The 13516-nt window shown below is 43.0% G+C and overlaps 1 protein-coding gene across 1 annotated transcript; it reads left to right on the forward strand.

Moving 5' to 3' along the window:
* Nucleotides 1-1132: 1132 nt before the first annotated feature.
* Nucleotides 1133-9684, forward strand: DESI1 (desumoylating isopeptidase 1). Its single transcript, XM_053406747.1, has 6 exons — nt 1133-1494; nt 4783-4804; nt 5245-5314; nt 6608-6717; nt 7384-7506; nt 9385-9684. Exons 1-6 carry the CDS (start codon nt 1404-1406, stop codon nt 9476-9478), a joined length of 510 nt encoding a protein of 169 aa, XP_053262722.1. The 5' UTR covers nt 1133-1403; the 3' UTR covers nt 9479-9684.
* Nucleotides 9685-13516: the final 3832 nt, after the last annotated feature.

The raw sequence follows: 13516 nt of genomic DNA on the forward strand, positions 1-13516 counted from the left end.
CAGCTTGTTCTCCTCCCCCCCCCCCACCTACTTAAGATTGCATATAGTCATTCAAAATAAAATGATTGTTTCGGGGAGTTTCGCTTAGCTGAGACTGGGAACCAGCGAACCACCCACAAAACCAAAAGTAGCAAGCAAAGGCGAGTGTCCTGCCCTTTCCAACATGTCTCTTAGGAGCGGGATCCTATCCCTATCTACCCACAGTTAAGTCCTATTGAGTTCAGTGGGACCTACTCGCGGGTAAGTGTGCACCGGATTGCAGCCTAAAAGTTTTAAAACATTTTAAAACGCAACGCTTGCAGCGTGCAAGGCTTCTAGTGCAACTTGAGCGCCGAATTTGAGCTGAAAGGGCAAAACTTACTCTTCCTGTAGCTTGAAAGGTGTCTTGCATGAGAGTTTTCTGAATGAAAAACTAAGCCTTCTAAAATCCGCTAACTTGCAATAATCCTGAAGGTTTATGTTTTTAAATTTTGTCCGCTGTATATTGCTTTGACTTAAGCCGCTTGGAGACCTGATGGTGAAAAGCTGGGGTATATTTTTTTGTAAAGAAAGGAAGAATAGCAAGCAGTGAAGGGCCACAAACCACTCTCCCAGACGAAGCGGGCCCTCCCAATATGCAACATGAAATGTAACGGCCTACTTGGCAATTAGCAACTCTAAAAAGCAACAACAACAACACATCGTAATACGAAATAAATGAGGAAGAACATGAACCCCTGTCTTTGCCGCTACGTGGAATCCTATACTTATTCATTGTTTTCCGTGGGCTGTGCGCCTGGGGGGGGAGAGAGCCTAAAGGAACCAGGAATATTCATGTTCAGACAATGGAATTCGATACTCTCATCTTTCCTATTTCTATGGAACGGTTGGCAGCCTCAAGTTCGCTCGGAGGTCCTTTACGTCTCAGTTACATATTCAAGTCATGCCCCCCCTGCGTTAGAGACCCCGCCCACCAGTCACTATGCAACCTGTTACTGCTCGAGAATGGCTATACGCTCCGCCCTCCTCCCCGCCTCCTAACCAATAGCCCCGAAGAACTCTGGTCACATTATCCTCGTCGATGCCCGCCCACATGGAACCAAACCACGCTCGCCCCCTGGCCCCGCCCCCCGGCTGCCTAGCGCCCTTCCCTCACAGAGGCGCCGTGACTGGCAACCTGGATTCGCCTTGTGGGGGCGGCGCATGCGTGCGGCGAACGCTCCCTTCCCCGCTGCCCTCCTCCCATCTTCTCTGTCCCCTTCTGTCAGTTGGCTGTCACCCGCCGCAGGAGCAGGAGCCGGGCCGGCTGGGCTCCCCGCTTTCCCGGCCGCCCGCCCACTAACCACCGTTACCACTGGCCTCGGTCAAGAGCTTCCTTCCCCGTCGCCCCCTCCGTCCTCTTTCTGTCGCCCTCCGCCAATGCCATGGACTCGCCCCCGATGCTGCACCCGGTGAAGCTCTACGTTTACGACCTGTCCAAGGGCATGGCTCGACGCCTCAGCCCCATCATGCTCGGTGAGAGGAGCCCCGGGAGGGGGGGATGGAGAGACGACCCCGTCCGTCGCCTCGGGTTCTGTCAGATGATGCCTGGGGTGGGGGGGGAGGAAGCCTTTGCCCTCCTCGTATTATGTATTGGGGAAGGGGGTGGCTGACGGCTCAAATGGGAGGGGGGAAGGGGACGGGCAGGGGTCCTACAGCCGCGGGGTGGGGAGGAAGGTGATGTGGGTCTTGATCCTTAACCGCCGTCTGTGTTATGTACATTGATCCTTAACGGTCGCCCTCCTCCTCCTCCCCCGCCCCCCGCACACATATGTTACGTAAGAGGCTTCTTCGGGGCTTGGAGGGTGACCCGAAGTAACAGGGAAAGTGGTAATTTTACCTGTTCGCAATCCGAACAACTTTCTCTGTTTTCTCGTCCCAAAGGGGAGGTAGAGGGCTGGATGCACAACTCAAAGGTGGAGGGTAGACAGGGGTTACGTTAAGGAACAGCAGCAACTATACCCGTTCAACGTATCAGGGATGATATGCTGTACAGGATCTGCACTCACTTCCAGCGTACACTCCCCCCCCCCAGTAGTACGAATCACGCTTGTCTTGTCCGTGTGCGGTAGTGGAGACAAAGTCTGCCCTGCCTCTAGGCTAAAGACTTGGTATACGGTATTTGTTTCCCCAACATAGTAACTGTCTGAATATTCATTAGGTCCATAAGCATGGAAACCTTTTGTTGCAGAAGTACTATCCATGCACATTTTTGTCTTAATTCATGGAGGAGAAAGCTAGCAGAGGAAGTAAGGACTATTCTTAGTACTGCACAGAACAGTTAGGAGTTTGTGTCTGGATGAAAGGGCTGCTGGTCTAAATCATTTACTTCCTGGTATTAAGTAGTTCTAGATGCTTAGTCATAACAGATCTAACAAGCCTAGAGTACTTTAACTACTTTGCTATAAGTAGTGCTTTTTATGTAGTTTAACTAAGAAAAGAATATAGGAGCAAAGCATTGGACTGCGTTATATAGTGTTTGAGAATATACTTCTTTTATCACATTCTTAGCTCTCCCTTCTATTTTTTCCTTAAATTTCTATCTCTGAAAGTTGTCCAGGGCACCAAACACCAAAGCAGTAAAACAATACAGTTAAAAATAAACTAAAAACATATTTAAAATGCTTAGAAACATGTAAAGCATACCTACACGGCTAGTAATTGCAAAGTTACAAAGAACAGTATTTTTAAGCCATCAAATGCCTGAGTAAACACAAATAGTTTTAAAGTCCTCCTGAATGTTAGCAGTGAGGGAAACAGGCAAAACACACCAGGGAGGTCATTTCATAAAGGGGAAACCCAAAAAGCCCCCCAAAAGGGCATGTCATGGGTCATTCCCAACAAGGCAGCACCATCTTCAAGGGCAGCCCCACATTGCAGGAAGTCAGCAGAGCATGGACAACTGAATCCAGGCTATCCAGGAACAGCCATAACTTGTGAACAATCTGGGCATATGCATTCATAGACAAGAAGCCACTGGAGACTCCAGTGACGGGTCAGAGTCCAGGTGTTCTCCCAGGCTATGAACCTGTGCCTTCAGGGAGAGTGCAACCCCTCACAGAACAATTTGTCCACCTAGTTTTTGGAGACAGAAACCGCTCATCCCGCAGCACCTCCATCTTATCAAGATTCAGCCTCAGTTTATTGGCCCCCAACACTACCCAGACACAAGTGTCCAACATTTCTAGAGAGAATTCCTGGACACTTTCAGGAACAACCTGAAGAATTTCACACAACCTGAAAGTAGAGTATGATTGCTTTTTGATATTAAAGTAGGGGTATGCAAAATTACCAGAAATTACTCTTTCAGACATGTGCCTGTATGCAGAGGAAGGCTCACATACAAAAAGCAACATACGTATTTTATACTTTTCTGAACATAATATTGTTCTGCAATTCCATTACAAAATTTACATTTTGCTGCAAAAGTTCTGTTCGACAATAGGTCTGTCTTGAATTATGAGAGGCAGGGGAGTTAAAGGACAACATTACAGAGATAGAAGCTTTTCATTTATACATACAGACTAGAAGTTTAGAATAATAGTTTGCATCCTAAAATGAGTTAACTTAATGAAGCTCATTGAAGGAAATCTCTACATCTGAGTTTGCACTGTCACTATGAGCAAGGAAAGTTTCACAACAGATTTAGCCTACATGGAATATAAGTACCTCCCACACTGAACTCTATTCTACTTAAGGCTGGGCTTTTGTTTTTATACTGCAGACTTATGCAAGTTATTCTGCATTCTTTCCCAAGAAACAGGGGAAGTATATTTGTATGTGATAATAAATCTAGATTAAAAGGAGCCACTAGGTAACTGAATGAGAACTGATTCACACAAATAAGTGATTCCAATTTAATTTATACTGGTTTCAGCTATCTCTGTCTCTACCATCAAGCCAGTACAAGTATCCTAAATCTAAATCTGCAGCCCCGTATGTTGACACCTACTATGAAGTGCACAGACACAGGACTGAAGCCTCAGCAATATAGGGAATTGGGCAGGGGGGAATAATACTGGGATTTTCCCAGGTTAGAATTTTTTTAAAATGTACTTTCACTGTTGTATTCAAACTTGATGTATTTTGAAGGTTAATATTAAAGATACAGAAACTCCAAACTGCATGGTCAGAAGTGAATACAAAAAAGAGAGGAATAAATACTTTGTCGATTTACATGATTTGTACTATAAGAAAGGTTAACATTTACAATAAATCGTGATAGAGTTTTACACATTATACTTCACAGCCTACCCAGGTCCCGCCCATAATTTCTCTAGTAATTGTCATTCTAAATGGAAGAGAGAAGAACCATCTTTCAGAAGTTTACAAAAAGTTGCTCTGCCTAGTTATCTGGACATATATGCACTGCAGGCCAGTAACTGCTTGCAAGCCTGGCAAATCTGTAGTCTAATACAGTAGTTATAGGACCGTTTGCATCATGTCTCATCTTCTGAGCTGTTTGTAAAGTAAAACATGTTGCTTTCAGAAATTAGCACTGTGTCCTATTCAGAAAGTCTGAATTCTTCCCCTGTAATCATAAAACCCAGGGATTAGAGCACAAGCTATTCCTAATTCCATCAAATACCAACTTTAGGGTGGGAGAGAACACTATTTTTCCTGCTTTTTCTTTTAGAAAGGCACTGTTATGAGTTTACGCCTAAGTGTATTGTAGGGAAATGTGAATTGATAGCCATGGAAGGCGAGTAACAGATTGCAACATGCAAACTGAGTTGCTGATGGTGCTTTTCTTTTTATATGCAGGTAAGCAGCTGGATGGCATTTGGTGAGTAGCTAGACTTAACATTAATTGATGTTTTCATAGCATAAAACATTTCCACAATTATGTGCTACACAAACTATTTCATGAGTGTTCAGGAAAGGAGCAACACCAAAGTAGGCCGTGTTATTAGGTGCTTTGCATGGTCTTTTCAATGCTGGATGGTGGTGCCTCACTTTTTGGAGTAAGGGCTCATTCACATGCTTTCTAGGCATTTTGATTAGAGACTCATTGATTATTTTCACAATTTGTAAGGACAGAAAATGCTGCCTGAAATTAGGTAAGGATCTGGTTTTTTTTGTTTTTCAGTAGTCTTCCTAAACAGATTGATATAGGACTATATGAGGCTAGGGGCTGCAGGTAACTTTTAGTTTTGGTCATGTTTAATCTCCGGTGTATCTCACTACTTATATGTTTCTACCTGTCTTGTTTGCCACCCCCTTCAGGCACACTTCCATAGTTGTTCACAGGGATGAGTTCTTCTATGGTAGTGGTGGGATCGCCAGTTGTCCACCTGTAAGTCTTGGAACTTCTTTTCTATACCTACTTTTTCCTCTCTTACTTTTCCCAATATTTTTTTGTTGATCTGTTTCTGTATCCCACTCAGAAAAATAGCAAGTAACTGGAATGTTTAGTGCATCATGGCCGGCTCTCGAACATCCAGTACATCATGCTGTAAAGCAAGGGTGGGAAAGCTCCAGCTCGCAGGCTCCTCAGCTGGCCTGAGATGCGATTTCAGCCAAGACACACCCACTTGCCCTACACCTGGTCATATAGGACGTCAGGTGTTGGGTAGGTAAAGATGGGGCTTGAACAAAAGAGACTAGCAGGCACTGCTGAACAACCTTTTTCACAGCGCTTCCCAAGCGCCCAACAGTCAGTTGATTGGCAGAACTTCAGAAATGCTGTTCAAGGTACTTTGCAAGCCCTGTGCTTAGCACATGGAAATCACTCCTCAAGGGGCAGCACAAGCTTCCTCTGGAAAGAAAAAAAAATGTGCCATTTTTAAAAGGAGCATTTATTTTATTTCCAAAGGAAGTTGTTCTATTCAAAGCACTTCAAACAGCCTTCGCTGCAGAGGAGATGGTCCAGTTTTAGGAGCATTTCCCTCTCTGCAGAGACTTCAAAGGGACTCCCTCTAATCAAAAATCAGCTGACTTTTAGTTAGAAGGAGCTTATTTCAAGGTGCTCCCAGTGCCAATTATTGGCACTGAAGGGATATATTGAAAAGAGCTTGTTCTAACCGTTGACCAGCTAATCGTTTTTTACAGCAACTTTCTTTTAACTTTGACATGTGTCAGTCACCTGAAGTCTTTATTATGTCAGGTGATTGACAGGTAGATGGTCCAACCCACCTATTAAAGTTGGTCCATGGTTGGGGGAAGATAAGTATCTAGGCCATCCACAGGATCCAGTTCCCCACCCCCACTCTAAACCATTTATTCAATCAAACTTGGTGTAATTTTAATGTATAGGAAAACTGAAATGCTTTCCTCGCATAGCTGATACTGAGGTCCTAAGCCCCCACTAATCCACAATTTTTAAAGCTGATTTGTAAGCAACAAAGCAGAGTAGGAATCAAATTTGGTTTATCTTTTTCCTTCTGTTCACCACCTCCAGACTGAGTATGTGCAAGAGTCCTTCTGGAACTTGACTGCTATAAGCTCTTACTAGTGTTTTGGGAAATATGGTAATTGATGTAAGCAATTTTGGGGGGGTGCAGAAATATTTCAGCATTATATATTCCCCATAGGAGACTGGTAAATTGTTCTTGGTGTCTGAATATCCTCCTGCATATACACTTCACAGGGTGGGACTCTGCTTGGGCCCCCAGACTCTATTGTAGACCTGGGATGCTCAGAAGTTTCAGAAGAGCTGTTCTTGGAATACTTGTCCTCATTGGGTGAATCTATATTCCGGTGAGAGAATGCTGCTTTGTTTCTATTCTATTCTGCATGTAATTCCTGTTGATAGGTATGCCCATGCCCCTTCCTGCCAAGCTGCTTCACTGTTGAGTTATGGTTAGTTTAATATAGAAGTGTGTCATAATCTTAAAATGGTAAGTGAGTTCTAAATAGTTTCTGTACTTCAATACGCAACTGAGATGTGTATTGAACTGCATGTAGACTGAAGTCCCACCACTCTTTGTGTGTTAAAACATGATTTGGAGAAGAAAGGATTTTTAGTGGAGAAGCAGTTGGGGGATGGAATGCTTAACTCATTTCCTGCTTGTAGCCTTTCCATTCCAGATTCCCAAATAGGCAAATATACATTTGGAAGCAAATGAAGAGAGGCCAATTTGGTGCAAAGTTGCAAGCAGGAAACAGGTTAAATATCAACTCTAGCTTTTCCATTTGACATTCCCCCTGCATAGCTGCTCTTAACACAGGTCTGAGTGTTATGGGGTGAATTAGCTTTACTTACACACACACACACACACACACACACAGAGAGAGAGAGAGAGAGAGAGAGAGAGAGAGAGAGAGAGAGAGAGTATATATTCCTGTAATCCCTCTGAAAGAGGTCAGTCTTGCTATATTCATTCATTATTATTCTTTCTGAACTTCTTTTTCTTGGGGTCACAGAGGAGAGGCTTATAACCTTTTTGACCATAACTGCAATACATTCAGCAATGAAGTGGCACAATTCTTGACAGGGAGGAAGATCCCTTCCTACATCACTGACCTTCCATCTGAAGTTCTTGCAACGTAAGTAGAGTCCTCTTTTTTATTACATCCATATTATTGATGCCAAATTTAACAGCCATGGCTTTTCAGGAATACTGAGGACATGGCACAGATTTTACTAACTTGGAATACAGATATATCTTTCAGACTGACTTGCAACCAAATGACACTAAGATCTAAACTATGATAAAAACCCTTTCCCAAAAAAATCAAAGAAACTGCAGGGCCCCATTCCAGAACATGTTCCCAATCAATATTGGGGGTCTGTGTTGGTTTCCTCCATGGCTACTATTTGCCCCTGGAGGTGATGTTTGCAATAAACAGCACTTTCAGGGAAGGCTATTTGTCACAGGAAACCAGGGCTGGGCCCTAATATGTTTGAGGTCCTTGTGGCTGCTTTTTCATCAAAATAAAAGTGGCTGGTTTAAGCATGCTTCTAAAAAGCATGCTTATTGTAACATGTTGTTTAAGCCTAAGAGGGGTACTATTTCATCTCAGTTAATGTAATTCTCTAAAGAGCCATCACAACTTTTAGGACTTTGGCTATTTTATAAAACAAACAAGTTGTGGGGGCAGGTGGCAGAGAAACAATAGTAGGAGCTCTTACCAAGGTTATTTTTGAAGTGACTTACTCAAAATGCTGTGGAAACATAGCAGTGGCTGGAGATGAACCTTGGACTTCTTTGGACATGAAACTTGTTGGAACATGTGGTTGTTAGTAGCATTAGTTAGGAGTATTGTCAGTTTTCAGTCCTGTCTGCTTTGGGCTAGACTAGCTCACGAGCATTACAAGCATTGCATTGCTTTGAAAAGTACATCTGTAGAGGGTTCAGTGGGTTACACACCCTGCTATGTGTCTAAAAAAAGGTAAAGGGACCCCTGACCATTAGGACCAGTAGTGATCGACTCTGGGGTTGCGGCGCTCATCTCGCTTTATTGGCCGAGGGAGCCAGCGTACAGCTTCCGGGTCATGTGGCCAGCGTGACTAAGCCGCTTCTGGTAAACCAGAGCAGCGCACGGAAACGCCGTTTACCTTCCCGCTGGAGCGGTACCTATTTATCTACTTGCACTTTGATGTGCTTTCAAACTGCTAGGTCGGCAGGAGCAGGGACCGAGCAACAGGAGGTCACCTTGTCGCGGGGATTCGAACCGCCTACCTTCTGATCGGCAAGTCTTAGGCTCTGTGGTTTAACCCACAGCACCACCCGCGTCCCCGTTATGTGTTTAGGCCCATCTAAAACATAGCCATGGAAAGTAGATGCAGCATGCAGTTTGAAACAAATATTCCCCAATATGGCTTGCAATATGGGAGAATGCTGGAACACAATTCTCAGCATACTACATTGCCAGCTGAGGCACAAATGGAGAGGTGCAACACCCCATACCTGTTGCAGTGGAGGCTGGGGCATAACTTTAGGCTCACAGGCACCTCCCACCACAGCAACATGCAGCTTATGTTCTGTGCTCCAGCAGCCAATACTACACTGCAAGCAACCCTGGGGCTCTGCAGTTTGGGATGGCAACATGTTTCTGAGTAATGCACACCAATCCAGACATTTCTGCCGCTACAACCAAGAGGCACAGATGGTCCACCCCATGCCCTAAAGGTGGACTTGACAAAGAATTGCTTCTGTGCCGCCGTACTTCTAGGTGTTACAAGTGAGGCCTGTGCTGATCTCCTTTACACTCCATCGGCTTTGCCAATGGATGAAATAGTGGCATGGGCTCGGCTCAGCTCATGTATCGTTTTATAGGAACATCCTTAGTAGTTTGCCTTCATTCTTCTCTATAAGCAGCATGTTTTTAATTTTAGTTGAGAACCTATTTGTGTTCAGAGTGCTTGGAAAACTTAAATTCTCTCTTCCCCAACCACCTCTTATGTCTTTCTTGTGGCTTCAGACCTTTTGGACAAGCTCTACGGCCTCTCCTCGACTCTATTCAGATCCAGCCACCTGGAGGAAATAATTTCAGCAGGCATAATGGACAGAGCTAGCATACCTGGTGGAAAGTGCCTCAATTCACCATGGCATTTACTTTTTAAACTCCAGTGTACCAGATTCCTATCTTATCATTCATGCCAGCGTTAACAGCAAGATGGTGCGCCAGACTTTCCAGGGAGAGCATTTACTGGATTGCATGTGATACAATGCTACCGGGGAAAAATGGTCATAAAGTCAAATAGCATATTTACTTACTAAATTTGTTTTTGTCTTGGTTATGTTTGGGTGCTTTTGAAATATCCCTTGCTGAGAAAGTGGAGATTAGGAAACCCATTGCACAACTTAAGTAATGCGAGTGGCACCGAGTATGCTAGTCTAAGCCATTCCTTGCAAGACTTGCTTATTTTCATTACCCTTGTTACAGTGTATTTCTGGCAGAAATAACCCAAAAGGTGTGAGTCTTGCAACCCTGAAGTTCCTAATACTAACTCAGTGCTAAGCTTGAATGTTCTTTTAATTCTTTTGTAGGAGGAGAAAAGCTAAAAACAGTCACTGTAAACTAATTTCTGTCTTAATTTGATAATATAGGTTAGTCCCTTTATGGCAGTAATCTCTACGGTAAACTACTGAATAAATTTCTAATTCTGGGTATGAGTGACTGCAAGACATTCAAGTCTTGCAATACCTAAACTAGACTGGAGACTGTGTATGTTCTCTCCAGTGTCAGGTGAGATCATCCCCGCAAATCATTTTTAGCCCTATGTGAAGAAAAATGTGTTAGAATTGGGATCTCACCTCCTCAGCAGTCTGCCCATGTTAAACAGAAAAGTATATAAACAGAAAAGTCTGTTTGATTACATACCTTCTATCACAATTATTTCTTTAAGGTAAGACATAGGCTGTTAATTGCTAAATAATAGCTGCTCTGGAATGAAGTCCAAAACCAATATTATCACCCACTATTTAAGGAAGAGAGAGCTTGGTTCTCAAACTAGACATGTCTTAAGAACATGATTGAAAAATATTTGCTTGGACTGACCATGCCATGTTTGTTCAGTGGTTAGGAACTTTTCCCACACCATGGTCTCAAACTGGATCAGGAGCCCCTGCAGCTGCTATTGCAAACAAAGAGACACAGTCGGTCTAAGTACATTTCTGAACCATTTGCTTAAAAGTCACATATAGTCCAAAACATCATGTCTTCCAGATTTTTTGAAGATTATATTTGGAGGGTCATCTATTCAGGAACAGAAGCAAAAGGATCATTCTTTCCTCTCCTTTTCTCTGCCCTGTCTGCCTAATAAAGGCCTTCCCCAAATTCAGTATTATCAATTCATTATCAATTCATTATTGAATATGAGTCAACTCTGAAAGGTCTATGTCCTTTCTTTTTTAAAAAATAGGCTGATTTCCCACCCTACCCCCCATAACTAATGCTCCTGAAAGATGCACAGTGGAAAGCTATAATTTTCTGTTCATACATGGCAAGAACAGCAGGACTCTGTTAATGCTCAGTCATAATATTCACATGTACCCTAAAATACAGCAGTATTCAATAATTTGTTAATCTAAAATACAACCCTAAACAAGCAGCTAGATTACCATTTGGGAAAGTGGTGTGTATGCCTTTAGGTTGAGGCAGCAGGAAAGGCTACTCTCTTGCCCCATGCCACCACCATTTATCTCTTCTCTGGTATGGAATTCTTCCAATGGCTGGCAGTAAAGGAAGGGATGAAGAGAGTGGTGAAGGAATTGGGCAACCTCCTCTGCTGCTTCAGAACCTTTGGACAAGATCTCCAGATTGCTACCTGGCAACCTCATGTTTTCTGCTGGTGGCATTTTATACCTGTTTTGATGGCCATTTCTATGTGTGAAGTAGGGTAGCAGTAAATCTGGTCCTGAATGTTCTTTCAATAGATCATCTTCTGCTTGTAAAAACACACTTGTCTCCCCTTATTTATTGCAGTGGATGGGGGTTTGTGGTAGGAGAGAAAAACAGCAAGTCTAGTAACTATTAAAAAACCATCCTGCTGAAGGTTGCCAGAGCACTGAACAGTCTATACTTTTTTTCTTCCATTTCTACAACCACAACCAAAGCATATTTATTTCCTACTTGAGTCCATAGAGTTCAATGGAACATACTTTGTAGTAAGCATGTTTTAGATTTTCACCTTGAGAAATGCCAGCAGTTCGTTTTTACCTTTGTGTATCATAAGCATTCCTTCTATTCCTTCCTACATGCCTTTCTCCAGCTCACTGGTGCATCTGGCCAGATGGAGAAGTGGAATAAGTCCTGGAACTTACTTGACCACCCTTCCAAGCACTTTCCTTCCCACAACTTCAGGAATGTGCAATGTGATCTGGTGTATGTTTACTCAGAAGTAAGTCCCACTGATTTCAATGGGCCTTACTCCCAAGCAAGTACATACAATATAGGATTGCAGCTTTGGACATCTTCACTGGGACTGAAAGTAGTTGATGCCTTTTGCATTATGGAAACTAATTTGTCCCCCGCTGCTGTTTCCAGTAAAGAGATGAGCCTGTTTCTGTTCTGTAATGTGTGTGGGCTCTTTCTTCACTTGTGTGCAATAATGTTTAGAGCCTCTGCATCTAGGGAAGTTCTAGAAGAAGCTGCATTTTAGGACATAAATTATCCAGTTGTATCTTCTACCCCCTACCAGTTAACATGGCTGAGTATGGATATTCCATAGTCAAGGGCTTGTTTTAAAACGATTAGACAGGACAGCCATGTTCACACGCAGCATTCCACTCAGTCCCATGTATTTATAAAAAATGAAACATGTATATGTGTGTAAATGGATAGATACACTTGCAGCCTAAACTGGCTGACAGTGGGCAGGGGAACCTGAATCCGCTCTTGTATAAGAGCAGAGTCTTGGTCCAAGTGATGGATCTGTCATTTCTGGGGGTTCCGTTTTGCCATTTTATAATTAAAATAAAGCCTTTGCCAGAAATGAGTGTGGTCTCTTTCGTTTTTTGTTTTATCATCACTGTTCCCGTTTACCTTGAAAGATAATAGTCTGGAATGGTACTGTACTATACAAGTCAAAGCATTTATTATATAATTATTAACCCCCGTCACCCTAAGGTCCCAGGGTGGGTTGCAGTATTAAAAACATTATTAAAAACAAATCAAACCAACAGTTTAGGGAAAAGAGCAGGGGTAGAGTCTACTACTCCCATCATCCCTGGCCATTGGACATACCATCTGGGACTGATGAGATTATCTAGGCCTTCTTAATAGGAAGATGCTTATCTCGAAAAGGAGGTAGAAAAAAATTCCACAACTCAGAAGGTAGCTATAGCTCCTAATTGTTTCCCATCATTCGCAGAAGAGGAACAATTAGAATGAATTATGAAGAGCAAATACATGCAAATGTAACATGACAGTGCAGAACTTGGGGTATTTTAGCTCTGAATTTGTTGCATGCATACATACATGTGGAATAACCCAAAACCTTAGAATCTAAGGCTTGGACTAAGGGAGCTGAAGTTCCAGTCTCATATCCTTCATAAAATATTCCTGATGCACCTAAGATGCCACAGTGGAGGAATACAGTGCTCTTCTAGCCAATATAAACATGGTACAAAAGCTGTGTAAAGAGCTACATAGTGGCCCAAGTAGACTGAGTGAAGCAGAAAGATTATGACTGACCAGGAGATGAACATAATATTAGCAATAAATTTGTCACAACTATGACGGCTTTAAAATCCCAGCTAGGTAGAATGTCATTTCTTACAATACATTACCATTAGGTGGCACTAGCAGGTGCCTGTTCTTAGTTCTTCAGACCTTTAACATACAGTGGTACCTCGGGTTAAGTACTTAATTCGTTCTGGAAGTCCGTTCTTAACCTGAAACTGTTCTTAACCTGAAGCACCACTTTAGCTAATGGGGCCTCCTGCTGCCACCACACCACCGGAGCACGATTTCTGGTCTCATCCTGAAGCAAAGTTCTTAACCCGAGGTACTATTTCTGGGTTAGCAGAGTCTGTAACCTGAAGCATATGAAGCCTGAAGCGTATCTAACCTGAGGTACCACTGTATTGGGCCTTAAACTAGAAGTTAC

Source organism: Podarcis raffonei, chromosome 10 (assembly GCF_027172205.1).
Source record: "Podarcis raffonei isolate rPodRaf1 chromosome 10, rPodRaf1.pri, whole genome shotgun sequence".
Classification (NCBI taxonomy): Eukaryota; Metazoa; Chordata; class Lepidosauria; order Squamata; family Lacertidae; genus Podarcis; species Podarcis raffonei.